Source organism: Phoca vitulina, unplaced genomic scaffold, assembly GCF_004348235.1.
Source record: "Phoca vitulina isolate PV1807 unplaced genomic scaffold, GSC_HSeal_1.0 scaffold12, whole genome shotgun sequence".
NCBI lineage: Eukaryota > Metazoa > Chordata > Mammalia > Carnivora > Phocidae > Phoca > Phoca vitulina.
Window position 1 is genome coordinate 39,676,620 of NW_022589715.1, and position 13,475 is coordinate 39,690,094.

The 13,475-nt window shown below is 44.4% G+C and overlaps 1 protein-coding gene across 2 annotated transcripts in view; it reads right to left on the reverse strand.

The window, feature by feature from the left end:
* The window catches only part of SPTBN1 (spectrin beta, non-erythrocytic 1), a 192,772-nt gene that overhangs the window by 69,935 nt on the left and 109,362 nt on the right, over nucleotides 1-13,475 (reverse strand). For both annotated transcript variants that reach the window (XM_032410973.1, XM_032410974.1), the window contains exon 3: nucleotides 774-925. In XM_032410973.1, coding sequence (XP_032266864.1) covers nucleotides 774-925 — 152 coding nt within the window. The remainder of the gene's footprint in view (nucleotides 1-773; nucleotides 926-13,475) is intronic.

Genomic DNA, 13,475 nt, shown 5'->3' on the forward strand with positions numbered 1-13,475 from the left:
TCAGCATTTGGCTCGGTCCCACCACCACCTATGGAACTACATGTGCTCTGGTACAATTTAGCATCTATTTTCAAACCGAGACCAGATAAAACCTGTTGGGTCAGTTACAGGGACTGCTTTAAGGTTCATAAACAAAAGTCACATCAGAGACAGCCGCAGTACCTCTGGGAAAGAGAATGGGAATAGAACTTTGAGTGTAGGCTGACAATTCCCCTGCCCAAAAAGGCACCACGAACTGATCAGAAGCTCTGTGTTTCCAAGGAGATGACAAAACACCAGGCTCTCCCTCCACCCCCAAAATAAAAAGTATGCAAGGAAGAAAGCAAAAAACATCAGAGACTACTGAATTCAATTCTTGCCACCTTGTAACGGCAGCTCAGATTTTCCAGACAATCTGTAAGAAACAGATTTAAAATTATTCCATGACCTCGTGGGATACAGATTCATCTTGGAGCCAGTGCCTGAGTCTGGCCCTGCAATTTCCAGCACCGTGCCCTGTTTCACAGGGGACACCAGCCAAGATCTTTCAGACCAAGGGTAGTAACCTCACAAATTACCAGAATGAGGCCACTTAATTACAGTTCAAGAGCATCAGCTAGACTCACAATGGTACACAGTTTTCCCGACATGCTCATCTCACTATCAAGGTTCTCCTTCTCAAAAACATCAATCATTAATTGCAAAATTCATCAGGAAACACAAGTTCACACTTGATTTTTCAAAAAAATTCTCTGACCTATGGTGCAAAGTCACTTAATAACAGTGCCACTTACCAGCCTCTCTCCAGAGAGGACCTCCAGGAGCTTGATGAGCATCCGTCCATCTCGAAGGTCAGTGTACAGGTCTGTGATCCGGCAGGACACTCGGGCGAGGTGGGAATTGACCCACTTGGTGAAGGTCTTCTTTTGCACGGCTTCGCGCTCATCTGCAAGCAGAAGAGAGCTCACTTTACCATCAATTACAGCATGGCCGCAGCAGCTATGTGTTAGCAGGGTCAAAAGACCCCAAGGGAAGAACAGGAAAACTAAACTCTGAATGAAACCTCAACTTAGCTCCTCTTAAGCAGGATCAACTCTTCAGGAATATAAGAACCATACAACCCTTGAACACACCCAAGCCTCTCAGCGTACCAGCAGCAGAATATCCTTGCTCTCATTCACTTCATTTTCTTTGCTCTCTGCTGAAGAGGCCAGAGGATACAGTGGATCACAGGAGGGGTCCAGTGCAGCCCTGCCCAGTAGCATAACATTTGGTCAAGTTTCTAACGTATACGCTGCAGCTACTATTATTCCTCCAAAAGGCGTGTGCTAGGGAAGTACACAGTATAGGGAGGGATGTGGGGTAGAAAAGCTAAGGAGACAGCAAGAAATTGCTTCCCTCATGTATAAAGGAAGATGAATTCACTCATGACCTTGATTTTAATGACACTCTTACCTGCCGAGTCACACGTCCCATGAATAACAGAGAAAATGGCAAGCAACTTGGTGAGGTACAAAGAGATCTGGCCGGGCACCGGGAGAGCAAGGCCTGGGCCCAAGGTTTCACCAAAAATGTGCTGAGATACTGGGTTCAGGGTCCCCTTCCATAGATGGGTGAACAGCTATGATCTCCAAACTTCAACCATTCATTGAAAATTCAACTGCTAGTTTATAGTCTAGAGTGTGGTAGTTGAACATCCAAGTCATCCAGGAAACAGTATTAAGTTTTTCAAGCGTCAGTGATCAAGTTCTGTCCAATTCAAAGCCTAAAACTCTAGACACATCTGCCCAGAACTGGTCTTTCACATCCGTACAAACAGACTTCCAAACTTCTTGCCTCTGCAGAATGTTCTAAACGCAGGCTGCTGAAACCTTCAACAGGGATGCACAGAATATACCCCATACCCATTCGTACTCACTATTTTCTACAGAGATAGATACCCTTCTGTCAGTTACTCACCCCACTTCTGGTTCTGTAGCATGAATTTGCGCCAAGAGACCCAAGATCTACTCCTTCCAGTGTTAAGCCCAAACCCACCAACATGTTTATGCATTAATCTACAAAAAAGGGAGCAGATCCCCAAAATTTCTTATGTATTTCACCACTACTAGGTGACAACTCAAAAGCCACCCTTGACTACAGGGCATGTACCTGGTGGCATGGGGATACTGGGATCCCAGGCTGGACAGAGCATCCTGGGAGGTCTGCCTGGAAGGCTTCGCTGAGGCCTCCAGCTACCCTACCACAAGGAGGGAGCCAGGCGGAGCCAACAGCAGGTGAGCCTGTACTGCAGCCAGCCTGGCAGGTGAGGCAGCTGGCCACCTGCTGCGGTGAGCAGCTCCTCCCAGCTCAGCCTTCCCCTAAAGGAACAGTCTGTCCAGAGGGAGAGAGGGCTTTTCCCCGGGACAAAGGCCAACCCAAAACAGACAGAGGATCAGAAAGGGCAGGACTGAAGGAACGAGAAAAAGGTAGTAAGGGGACACAGTGCAGAAGAAAAAGGAGCTGTACCAGTAACATCATGAGAAGTCAGAGAGAGAAGATCACATGCATTATTAATCACACAATCATCATGATGGACAGCAACTTCATGACACTGACACAGGGAGCTGTATTTTTTGCTGAAAGTTGGCGGTTTTGAAAGCGGGTCCAGAGCAGAATACAAAAATATTAAGCTTCTCCTAAGTACATTTCACAGATAGCAAGTAACTCCTGGTTCAGATGTTTTTAGGGTCAACGAATTTTTTTTTTAATTGTAATACATTTTATGTGCTACACTGGAGTTGGAAGTGTCTTTAATAAAGCCCTTGATGGGTATCGAGGCTGTTATTAAAGGGTTTGGGCTCAAAGTCACTACACCACACCCAGCCTATCAAGGGAACAAGATCAAAATGAGAACCTGCTTGGATTATGGTATTTCTAAATAAACAAGCACAAAAGGTGTTCCTTAGCCAACTGTCACTCCTTTGGGTGAATCTCACAGTAGAGAAACACTCCTCGCTTCTTTCAGGTTCTGAATTAACAGGTTCCTTTACGAGGGGATTCCAGAGATTTGCTTCAAAAGACAGTAAGTGCACTCGCCCAGCACCCAGTTCTGAGTGACAGTCCAACCCCGACTCTCCTCCCCTAGGAGGAGTCTGCTCCACTGAGCAGAAATAAAACTGTTCCACACAGCCTGAGGATCTGTGTGAGGCGGGCTCCTCAGGTCCCCAGCAACTCCAGGAAGAAGGGAGAGAAGAGAAGGAAGAGGAGAACTTCAACGAAAATAAAAGGAGAGGAACGAGATCTTGCTTTCTTGTCCTCACTCCTGCGTTCTTCTATGCTCCCCACACAGCTTACGAGCAGGCCCCAGGTCACGTAAGCATGCTAGAAAAGTCACGTAAGGCCTAAGTTCCTCCAGCTCGCGCCACGCGCTGGAAAAGGCACGGAAGATTCCATCCAAGGACTGGACCAGAACCAACACTCTCGTGACACACGAGGGGCAGGAAATGGGCTCAGCAGTGAGACACAAAGTCCAGTCAGCTTAGTGTGTCCTCTTACAATGGATGGTTCGGTGAACAACAAATACTTCTGAGGCCTGAAGGAGGGGAAAGGGAGGGTAAAAAATCCACCCAGCAGCCTAGCTGAGGATGAGGTGGTGTGTCCTTGGGGACTCCATCCTTTGTTCCGCCCTTCCTGGGAAGGCACGATGACATCACCCCTGCACTGGCAACCCGGCGAGACTTGGGCAGATTAAGCCAGCCGGCGGCCTGAGGAGGAGCAGGCGGCCCCTGGCACAGATGACGGCAGACGGTCCACAGGCGTGTCTCCACGCTTGAACCGCTGTCACTGTGCCAGACTTGCGGGAGGAAGCGGTGGGAGGAGCCAAGGAAGGACAGCCCACTTCCAGTTCCACCAGTATGAGGCAAACCTGGTAACAAGAAAAGGGAGGCCTTGCAAACCCCATATTGATTTGGTTATTTAGACCAGGGGTTCTCAACTCCCCTCAGGACACCAGACATGGGCAATGTCTGGTGACATTTTTGACTGTCGTGCCTGGGGTGGGGGGAGGGGTGCTACACTGGCATCTAGCGGATAGAGGCCAGGGATCCTGGTAAACATCCCACAGTGCAAAGGACAGCCCCCACAACAAGGAATTACCCAGCTCAAAATGTCAGGCGTGCCCAGGCTGGGAAATCCTGGTGTAGACATTCTGGGCTCCCACCAAAAGGAGCTGGCATTTGTAGCGTCTCAGACTGCACTCCCAGAGAGCAAGAGACCCCCGCGCTGGGGGTTGTTGTTCAGTCATGGCTCTCTCCGGCCCTGGCCACGGCTTCGTGACCCTGACGGTGTGCGGGGTGGCCGCAGCAGGAGCGCTCGGCACGCCCTCCACCCCACCCATCCCACGAAGCACTACTTCCTTGCAAGAAAGAGCAGCTGCCTCTGTCTGTGCCTCCAGGACAAGCACAGGGGCAGGAGGCTCAGTCTGGGCCAGTGCGACCGCGGCCACTTCCGTCCCCAAGCCAAATCATGCCTGCATCTGCTCCCAACAAGTTGACATGGCCGAGCCTGACACTGGGGCAGGCTTCCCGTCCCCCCACCCCCAGCCCTGCCCATAACCTGCTAAGTGCTGCCTCCCAGGAACAGGCACCTCCACAGCCCTGTTCCTGGGAAGGACCTCTCAGCTGTTGTCAGTCCATGCCCCTCCCCACCACAGTATTTATTTAGAGGGACTAACCTCAGGTCCCTCTAGCATTGGATGAGAGGAGGTGAAGTGCAAAGTGCCCGGCTTGTTGTAACTGTTCACTAAATCAGCTCCCTCTCCACTGGCCCAGCAGAGCAGCGCTCTCATCAATTCAAACCATCTGAGATGCAGGATCATGGAGCCACATGGCCGCAGGGTGCACCAAGGCTTAACAAGCCCTCTAAAACAACACTCTTTCTAAAGCAAAAACATCCCTTCTACCGTACCTGGGCCAGCTATTTAAAAATCCCAGAAAGGGAGGAAACGATGTGTGTGGACATGGCAGTAGGTTGTCAACAGTCTTACAGAAAGGAAACAGTTTGTTCTTTCTTTTTTTATTAAGATATTAATAGCATCACTGAGACTTACTATGTCCTAGGTACCTATCTATGTGCTTTACAGTCAGGTAGAATTAGTAAGTTTCCAGGCAGGCTTGCTCTAAAGCCTGGGTTCTCAAACACTATGCAATAATGCCCCTAGCACGACATTAAAACACAAAACCAAACACGTTTCCATGATACAAAACACAGAATCACCCATCATCTCACCATCCTAACCCAAGTCCTTATTTTGTGAAAGGGTCTGCTCCATCACTGGGCAACTCCAACTATTATACAGTGTCTCCAACCAGTCTACATATGTCTCTATGGCCCAGCAAAGTTCGCTTCACCTACAGAGACACAGAGAATATGGGTCTCCCCACTCATCCACATAAGGGCCTTCAGGTTTAAACATTCCTCACTGACACCTCTTTGCAATGAGTGGCACAACATGGTAGGCAGAGTGGAAACCAAGATGGTACCTGAGGACACGACCACCTCTGGTAGCCTCGCATCAATGCATACCAACCAATGGAAGGTAGGACTTGAGGCACTTACAATGCTAGCAGCCCAGAGACAGGAAACATTGGGAACCAGGTAAAGAAGGGCAGAAGGAATCAGAAGCCACCCCCCCGCCATGGGAGGGGGCCTGGTGAGTCTATGTGTCATTGCAGGAGTGGGAGTCAGGAAAGGCTAAAGCTACTCTCAAAATAAGCCTCCAGACCCACTAATTCTACCAAAATGTCCTCAGAACCCTGAAAACCTGGGAACCAGAAGTGGTTCCAGGTGTGAAGATCCAGCCAGCTAATTCTTTGGCACCATAGGCTCAGAGAAAAATAATAGGCCAGCCACTTGGAAAACGAGAATCACTGAGAAGCAGAAGAGAAAACCCAACTTGAGTGAGTGGCAATACCTGCGTCAGCTTCTGATCCCTGGAAGGAGTGTTCGCTTCGGCAGCACATATACTAAAACTGATCCCTGGAAGGAGTGAATCGCAGGTAAAATTCTACTATGGTAGAATTTTGAGAACGGAATTTCTTGAGAACGGAATTTGATAAGATGGTGTGCCTGCAGTGACACCATCATGCATCTGAACAGCAACTTGCACCTTCTCTGCACAGCAACTCTGTCAGGGAGGTGGGACACGAGGGATATCTCCACCAAAGCTCAAGACTCGGTGGAGATAAGCGCTGCTCCGCATCATCAGCCAGTAGAGGCGGAGCCGACTTATGCCGGGTGTCCTTAGGTGGTGCTCCGTCTCTTCCACCGTTGAGTCAGCTTAAAAGGAATTAAGATGCATGCATGGCTACACCTTCTTCTTTAAGTACCTAGATTCACTGTCTTTGGGTTTTGATAAATAACTTAAAATTTTCAAAAGATGGCTTACCAAAAAGAGATGAAATATTTATAACAGAGAAACATTCTTGCCTAATTTTAACCAAAAGGTTATGAATATCCTCTCCATCATCATCCCCTTTGAAGCACATAACTGACTTCTGGGCTTTTGAGGGAATGACTATCATCAATACTAGAAGACTGTAATGCTTCATTTATTTACTCTGGAAAATTTGCTGCAACTGGAAAAACAAACACTGTGTTAGCGTAAGTTAAGCTAAAGGAGATAGAACTAGCTTTGATGAACAGAAGGGCATTGTGTGATGGAAATGATTGTATAGCATCTTTTGGCAACACCCCATGCACAAAGTGCTAAACAAAACCACATTCACCATATGCCACAATTCTGGCTATGAAAGGGGATGGGAGCCAGGGGCGAAGAAAGGCCTGAAGGCATGGAACATTCCTGGATGGAAAATAAGGGAAATACAGAAAGAGGAACTGACAAATGACCCCACGTTCAGTATTCCCTCAAAGACTAGATTTTTACCTGGCTGCAGAGAGCAGATCTTTCTTCTACTTTTCAAACAGTCTGAACCTGCTGGTATAACCCAAGAATATTTTCTTACCACGATCTTCTTCAATTGTCCTAACATACTGGCCTGTCTTAAGGAAGAGGTGGCAAATGTACAATTTTTCTCTAGACAGACTGATAGCTATGTTAGGTGTAGATGTGGGTTCACAGTAGGAATTGAGAAACGAGAATGGAAGCTGAGAAGAAATCAAAAGGAGGTGATGGAGCAAGCATCCCACGAACACAGCCACATAACTGGCTATTTAAATGGACAATATTATAGCTATCTGGGTAAGGACTAATCTGAAGCTGAGAGTATTAAGCTCCAGTATTTACAAAGCACGTACTGTATGTAGAACTCTGTGTTCTAGTTAGTCTAGCTGGGAAAACAAAGTGGAAAGTCAAAAAATAACAAAAGATATTACAAAGGAGTACAGGATCAGCTGCCAGGAGAATGATTTCAAGATGTGTTTCTGGGTGTTTGGAAGAAAAAGCTCACTATAGTTAGGACGGCTTCAGGCCCCGTCCTTCAACAATTATTGAAGTCCCCCGTGTCTCATTCTTACCCATCTTTTTTTTTTTTTTTTTTAAAGTTTTTATTTATTTATTTATTTAAGTAGTCTCTACACCCAACATGGGGCTGGAACTCGGGACCCCGAGATCAAGAGTCGCATGCTCTACTGACTGACCCAGCCAGGCGCCCCTCATTCTTACCCATCTTAAACATTACTGCTGTAGTTGCCTTCCCCAAACAGTGGTTTCTCAGGTCACACCACTGTGCCAAAACCTTCAATGGCTCCCAGCCATCCACAAGAGGGTCCAAATTGCTGAGACGGGAGTTCAAGGGTCCAGAGCAGTCTCCGCAGAGGAGGCACACTTTCCTCTGGGATCCTCCCTAACACATCAACAGGTCTTAACGTTCTAAACTCTCATACCTTGCACATTTCTTTGTTTAGACCATTCTCCTAACCTGGAAGGCACTTCCTCTTCCCTTAGTCTTTCTTGAAGACCCAGGCCAAGATTAGCCCTTCAACAAGCCATCATTTGATGGGATGTGATCTCTTTTTATCATGTATCCTGTGTCCTTTTTCTCCTCAACTAGGCTGTAACTGCCGCCAGGGAAAGGACCCAATTCTAATCTGTTTGGCACGTCACCATATACATGCCTGGCAGAGTGAGTACAGTGAGCACACAACAAGCATCTGCTGAATGAACCAGCAAACCTGCAATGCCCAACAGAGGCACTCAAGAAATCCTGCGGCTGCTGGAGGTCCTACTGAAATTACTGAGGAAAGAAATTTCAAATACCTAAACGGGGCCTAAGAAGTTAAATGTTATCACTGTACAGCAACTAAAACTCTTTCACAACTGAATTGCTTCTTGCAATTGTTCCTCAAGGTCTGATAAATGATAAAAATACAATTCTGTGGTATGACCTTTCAGAATAAAAGGGGTCCAAAGCTAACCTGAAAAGTTTGAAAATTTTTTATTTTTCATTTTGTTTCGTTTTGTGGCAATTGCCATCACATACGTATACAGTAGAATGAGGCAGCGGAATACCTAAGAGTGTCATTATAAAATTATTTCAACATGACCAAATAGGCCAATAGCCAACAAGACTTAATTTATACTAATTTTAACAATTTATCCATTAAAGCTCAATTCTTCAGTTGTTTAAAAAAAAAAAAAAAGAATCCTAATTCAAAACAAAAGACTACAGTAGGGTGGAGTTCCCATATGTGCCTTGGCTTGAAAAAATAAATAAATCATTTCCCATGAGCAACATGCAAAACACACAGAGCAGGAAACCGGAAACAGGCAACTGGATGTATTGATAATAGAGAATCAAACTGTTATCTTGAGGCAGCAAAAGGAAGGAAACTAATCTTTTGACTAAAGGCCTCCCTGTGACGGGTTAGTCTGCGTGCGGGCGGGCCTTCAATTTATGTTTGCTGATTTGATATAAATAGAACTTCAGTTAAAATATTTTTCCTAACAGTTTAACCTGCTTCATGGACAAAACACATGTAAACATCTGTTCTAAATGCATGTGTAGCAAATATGCAATTCTCTGCTAACACTTAACAGTCTGATATGCAGACTACAGAACAACTGTGAACTCTATATAACCTTGCACCTACCATTTACGTCAGTGGAGCTGGCCCGGCTTGCAGCTTATAGCAGGTCTTTCTTTTGAGTAGCCCAGCCCAATTCTGTCAACTGGAAACTAAGGCATTGCAGAGGGAGACTCACAATAATGAACTGAGAAAGAAGGCCAATTCCCAGGGGTCCTGCCTCCCAGTCATGGTCATCACTTCAAGGCGAGCCCCTTACAGTCACAATCCACAAAGAGTCAAGACTGTGGAGGAGGCTAAGGTGATGGATGGTAGGGGCGAACTCTGAAAACAAATGGCCGGAGGAACACCACTGACTCTTCTCAACAAGAGCAAAGCTGAGGGGGCGCCTGGGTGGCTCAGGTCATGATCCCAGGGTCCTGGGATCAAGCCCCGCATCGGGCTCCCTGCTCCGTGGGAAGCCTGCTTCTCCCTCTCCCACTCCCCGCTGCTTGTGTTCCCTCTCTCGCTGTGTCTCTGTCAAACAAATAAATAAAATCTTAAAAAAAAAAAAAAAAGGCGCAAAGCAGAGAACTAGGGTGAAGTAGTGTAAAATGCCAAAACCAGGAGGGAAAATTAAATGCCTTTAAAAAATAGAAAAATTTAACTTATATGTGCAAACTAAAAAATAAAACAAATAAGAAGCAGACACAGACTCATCAGTAGAGAGAACAAAGTGATGGTTGCCAGAGGGTAGGATGGGCAAACGGGTGAAAGGGAGTGGAAGATTCAGGCTTCCAGCTATGGAATGAATAAGTCAAGGAAATAAAATGCACAGCATAGGGAATACAGTCAATGGTACTCTAATCGCGTTGTATGGTGGCAGATAGGTAGCAACACCTGGGTGAACACAGCATAATCTACGGAGTTGTTGAATCACTCTGTGTCAACCATATTTATATTTATATATTAATATATTTATTTCATTTCTATTTATATTATAATAATAATAAAAGCAAATTCATCAAATCACTTTGATTTCTGGGGAAATTCACCTTGATAAGAGTATTAGATGAACTTGGAAATGTATGTTAATGTTTTATACTTATTTTAAAATATTAAAAATGCTTCATAGGAAAAAATATAAGTAAATGATAAAAGGAAATGATTGGTTCCAGTGCAAAATAATCCACCAATGAAGCTTATTTTAAAAAAGGATGTTATTTATTTTACTAAAAATCTGAATTGTACATAATTTTCCAGGAATGCAACTATTAAGTAATACTAAATTTCATTATACTGTCTAAAAAATGACTGTCAGTACCCTGATTCATATTGGTCATTCCAAAGGAATTACTATAGCTGCTATAGTAGCAACAGTAACATATTAAATTTATTGAGCCCATGTGCCAGAACATCTTCTGCTTTAAATCTATTGATTTATTCAGACCCACTGATTAGATATATTTATTATTATTCCAAGTTTACAGCTGAAGAAACAGAGGCATCCTGTGCCAAAGGTTACACAGTCATTAAGTGATAATAACCAACAGGTTTCATAAGCCTTGGGCAATGGGATTATGATGGATACTGAGTAACAACACCTCATTTATTTGACACCAATAACAGATTTTTCCCCCACATAGTATTTAAAATAAATGCAACTTAATCCTTGGAAGTTTGTAACTGTAATTATGTTTTGATGAAAATGTTTCTGAATTTTGTTGCATATGCCTGAATAAACAAAATATGACAGAGGAGCCTGGATGGCTCAGTCAGTTAGGTGTCTGAGTTCAGCTCAGGTCATGATCTTGGGGTTCTGGGATGGAGCCCTATGTCAGGCTCCCTGCTCAGCGGGGAGTCTGCTTTTCCCTCTCCCTCTGTCCCACCCCTGCTTGTGCTCTCTGTCTCTCTCTCAAATAAATAAAATCTTTAAAAAAACCCAAATATGATAAAGATTAAAAAAAAAAAAAAAAAACAGGACCTATGAAGAAATATTCAGAAACCGTTCGCTAAATTTCTCTGAAGACGGGTGGCACACTTCCAAAGTACCTTCGCATATACAAGCAGCGCTATCATGAGCCTGACATTCCAGCAGGAAAAGGCCTGAAGCTGCAAGCCAGAGTGAGTCACAGCAGGACCAAGGATGCAGTCCGTCCTACGCGGCTCCCAGGCACTGGTGGATCCTGTGTCAGGGCCGTCATTAACTTCACCTTGCCCATTAAGACGTCAGTTCTAACTAGATGAGGCACAGAAAGAGTTTGGTGATTTGCCTGAGGGCATGTGGCTAGCAAAGGCACATTCAGGATTAGAACCCTCATCTATATGAACCCTGCAGAATCCCAAAACCCCTCCTCACACCACCATCCCACACTGCCTGAGGAAAATAAAATTATTACCCCTCCCAAAACAATACCCATCCACTGAGGTCAGCTCCTTTGTGACTGAAAAGATCAATTTAAAATAGGCACCAGCAAACTCTGGCCTACAGCCTGCTTTTGTACAGTCTAGGGGCTAGAATGTTTTCTCATATTGGGGGTGGGGGAGGCGCACTGAAGGAGAATGCGGAGATATGCTAGAGACCCTATGTGGCCTGCAAAGGTTAAGATAGTTACTATCTGGCCCTTGAAGTTTCATCAGTTCCTGGTTTAAACATTTTTAGAGTATCATTAGTCCTGTGTCCCCTTTGTTAGCTTCCATTTTCAAATCAAAATCAGCTTAGCAAATATGCACTGAACACTTGCTATGATCAAGATACCATATTGGGAACCATTTGAATTTCTACTACTAAACATGCAGCCAGGTTGATATGCCTCATTTTTTTTTAAGTTGGATTACTAGGACGCTGCCCGCATGTCAGATCAGCCAGGGGGTGAACTCCAGGCCCTCTCCCCTCCCCAGCTGAGGAGTATTTTTCCTTTAAACAACAGGATTAAAAGTGCTCCCGCAGCAGTCAGGAGGGACACAGCACAGTGGAAACCACAGGCCGGAACTCAAGGCCATACCTACATGTTCGAAGGATGAGGAAAAGTCAGGAGGCTTGAGGCCAGATTTCCCAACTTCCCACTTCCTGTGTGCACAAGCTTCAGGTCCTTGGTTCTTACCCTGAAATATACACTTTATTCGCCATCACCTCTCCTCCCCCAATTCTCTCTGGAAGGAAACTAAAAAATATTAAGTTCCAGGTAGATTAGGGTAATTTGTAATATCCTCAAAAGGTGGAAAAAGCTTGGAACTAAACAGATACCACATCCTTAAGTATCCAACTTATATGGGAGAATGCTAACATTAATACAGACTAGGACAGAATTTTTTAAAGGGCACCATAATGGGTACACTAAAACTTTATAGAAGGTAATTTCATTGCAATATATGGGGGGAGGGGATTACCTTTTCTTAGCAACAACTAAAGAAGCAGAAAACAATATATCCTAACCAGGTTATCATCTGACACACAAATTCACTGGTTAAAAATAAAATCCTTTACTTCATTTTCAAGGGCTAAAGGTAGGTTTTTATTATAGGAGCCTGGGAATTAAGTGGAAGTGGTGAGAACTAGAACTTACTACATTTCTTTTTTCATGCAATGCACAAAAAAGGTCGCCATACTGTTCTGTGAACAATGTAGCTGGTCTGAGCCAGTCTATTAAAAATCAAATAGTGTGTGCCCTGGCCCTAACTTATGATATTCTCTCTTCTCCAGTTTTCCAGAATTCTTAGGGTCAACAATGCAAGGAGAAAAACAGAACTCTCTTTCACACCCTAAAGTTACATTACTGTGAGACATTCAAGATTCAAAAGGATACTGCTGTACCTCAGTGCTTTCAGAAAGGCTGATGCTGCCAACAGGCTACTTACTGCACAAGTTCTAGCCACTCAGGATAGTTTCTAATACCTGTCCTATTTAAGGAAGATGTCCAACTTACCTCTAATTCACTATTCCAAAGAGCTAAAGTCCAAGAAACTCTTTTTTATAAAACCAGAGACACACAAAGATAAGAAGGAGGGGACAAAGACCTAAAGGTCACCACAAAGCAGTCTGCTTTTCATGGATGGCACAGTGCTTACTACCATGATCATTTCCTAAATGAATCAGTTGTGGAAGTGCCCTTCTAAGATAATCTATCATGGAAGTCCTCCAAATACGGTTATATCTGTAAATTTAATCTGCAAAGGATTAGCGTTTTGGAACAAAGAATGTTATAGTAATGTCAAGTTATCACTTGGAACTATACAATTAGGACAAGGTTCCAATTAATGGGAAATTATATTTAAAAACAAATAAACGTAAACACAAAAGAATTTAGAAACTGGCTCCTGTCCTAAAGATCATTACAAATTAGTCACCTAAATCCCTCTGGCAGTGACCATGACTCCCTGTAGAAACTATCAGGGTTGAATGGAAGATTGAGAAGTTGAAATAACTAATGGTTGTGACAAGATTTTTTTTAAACGCCTCATGTTGTAAAGATAAGCTGCTTTCTGGACTGAAC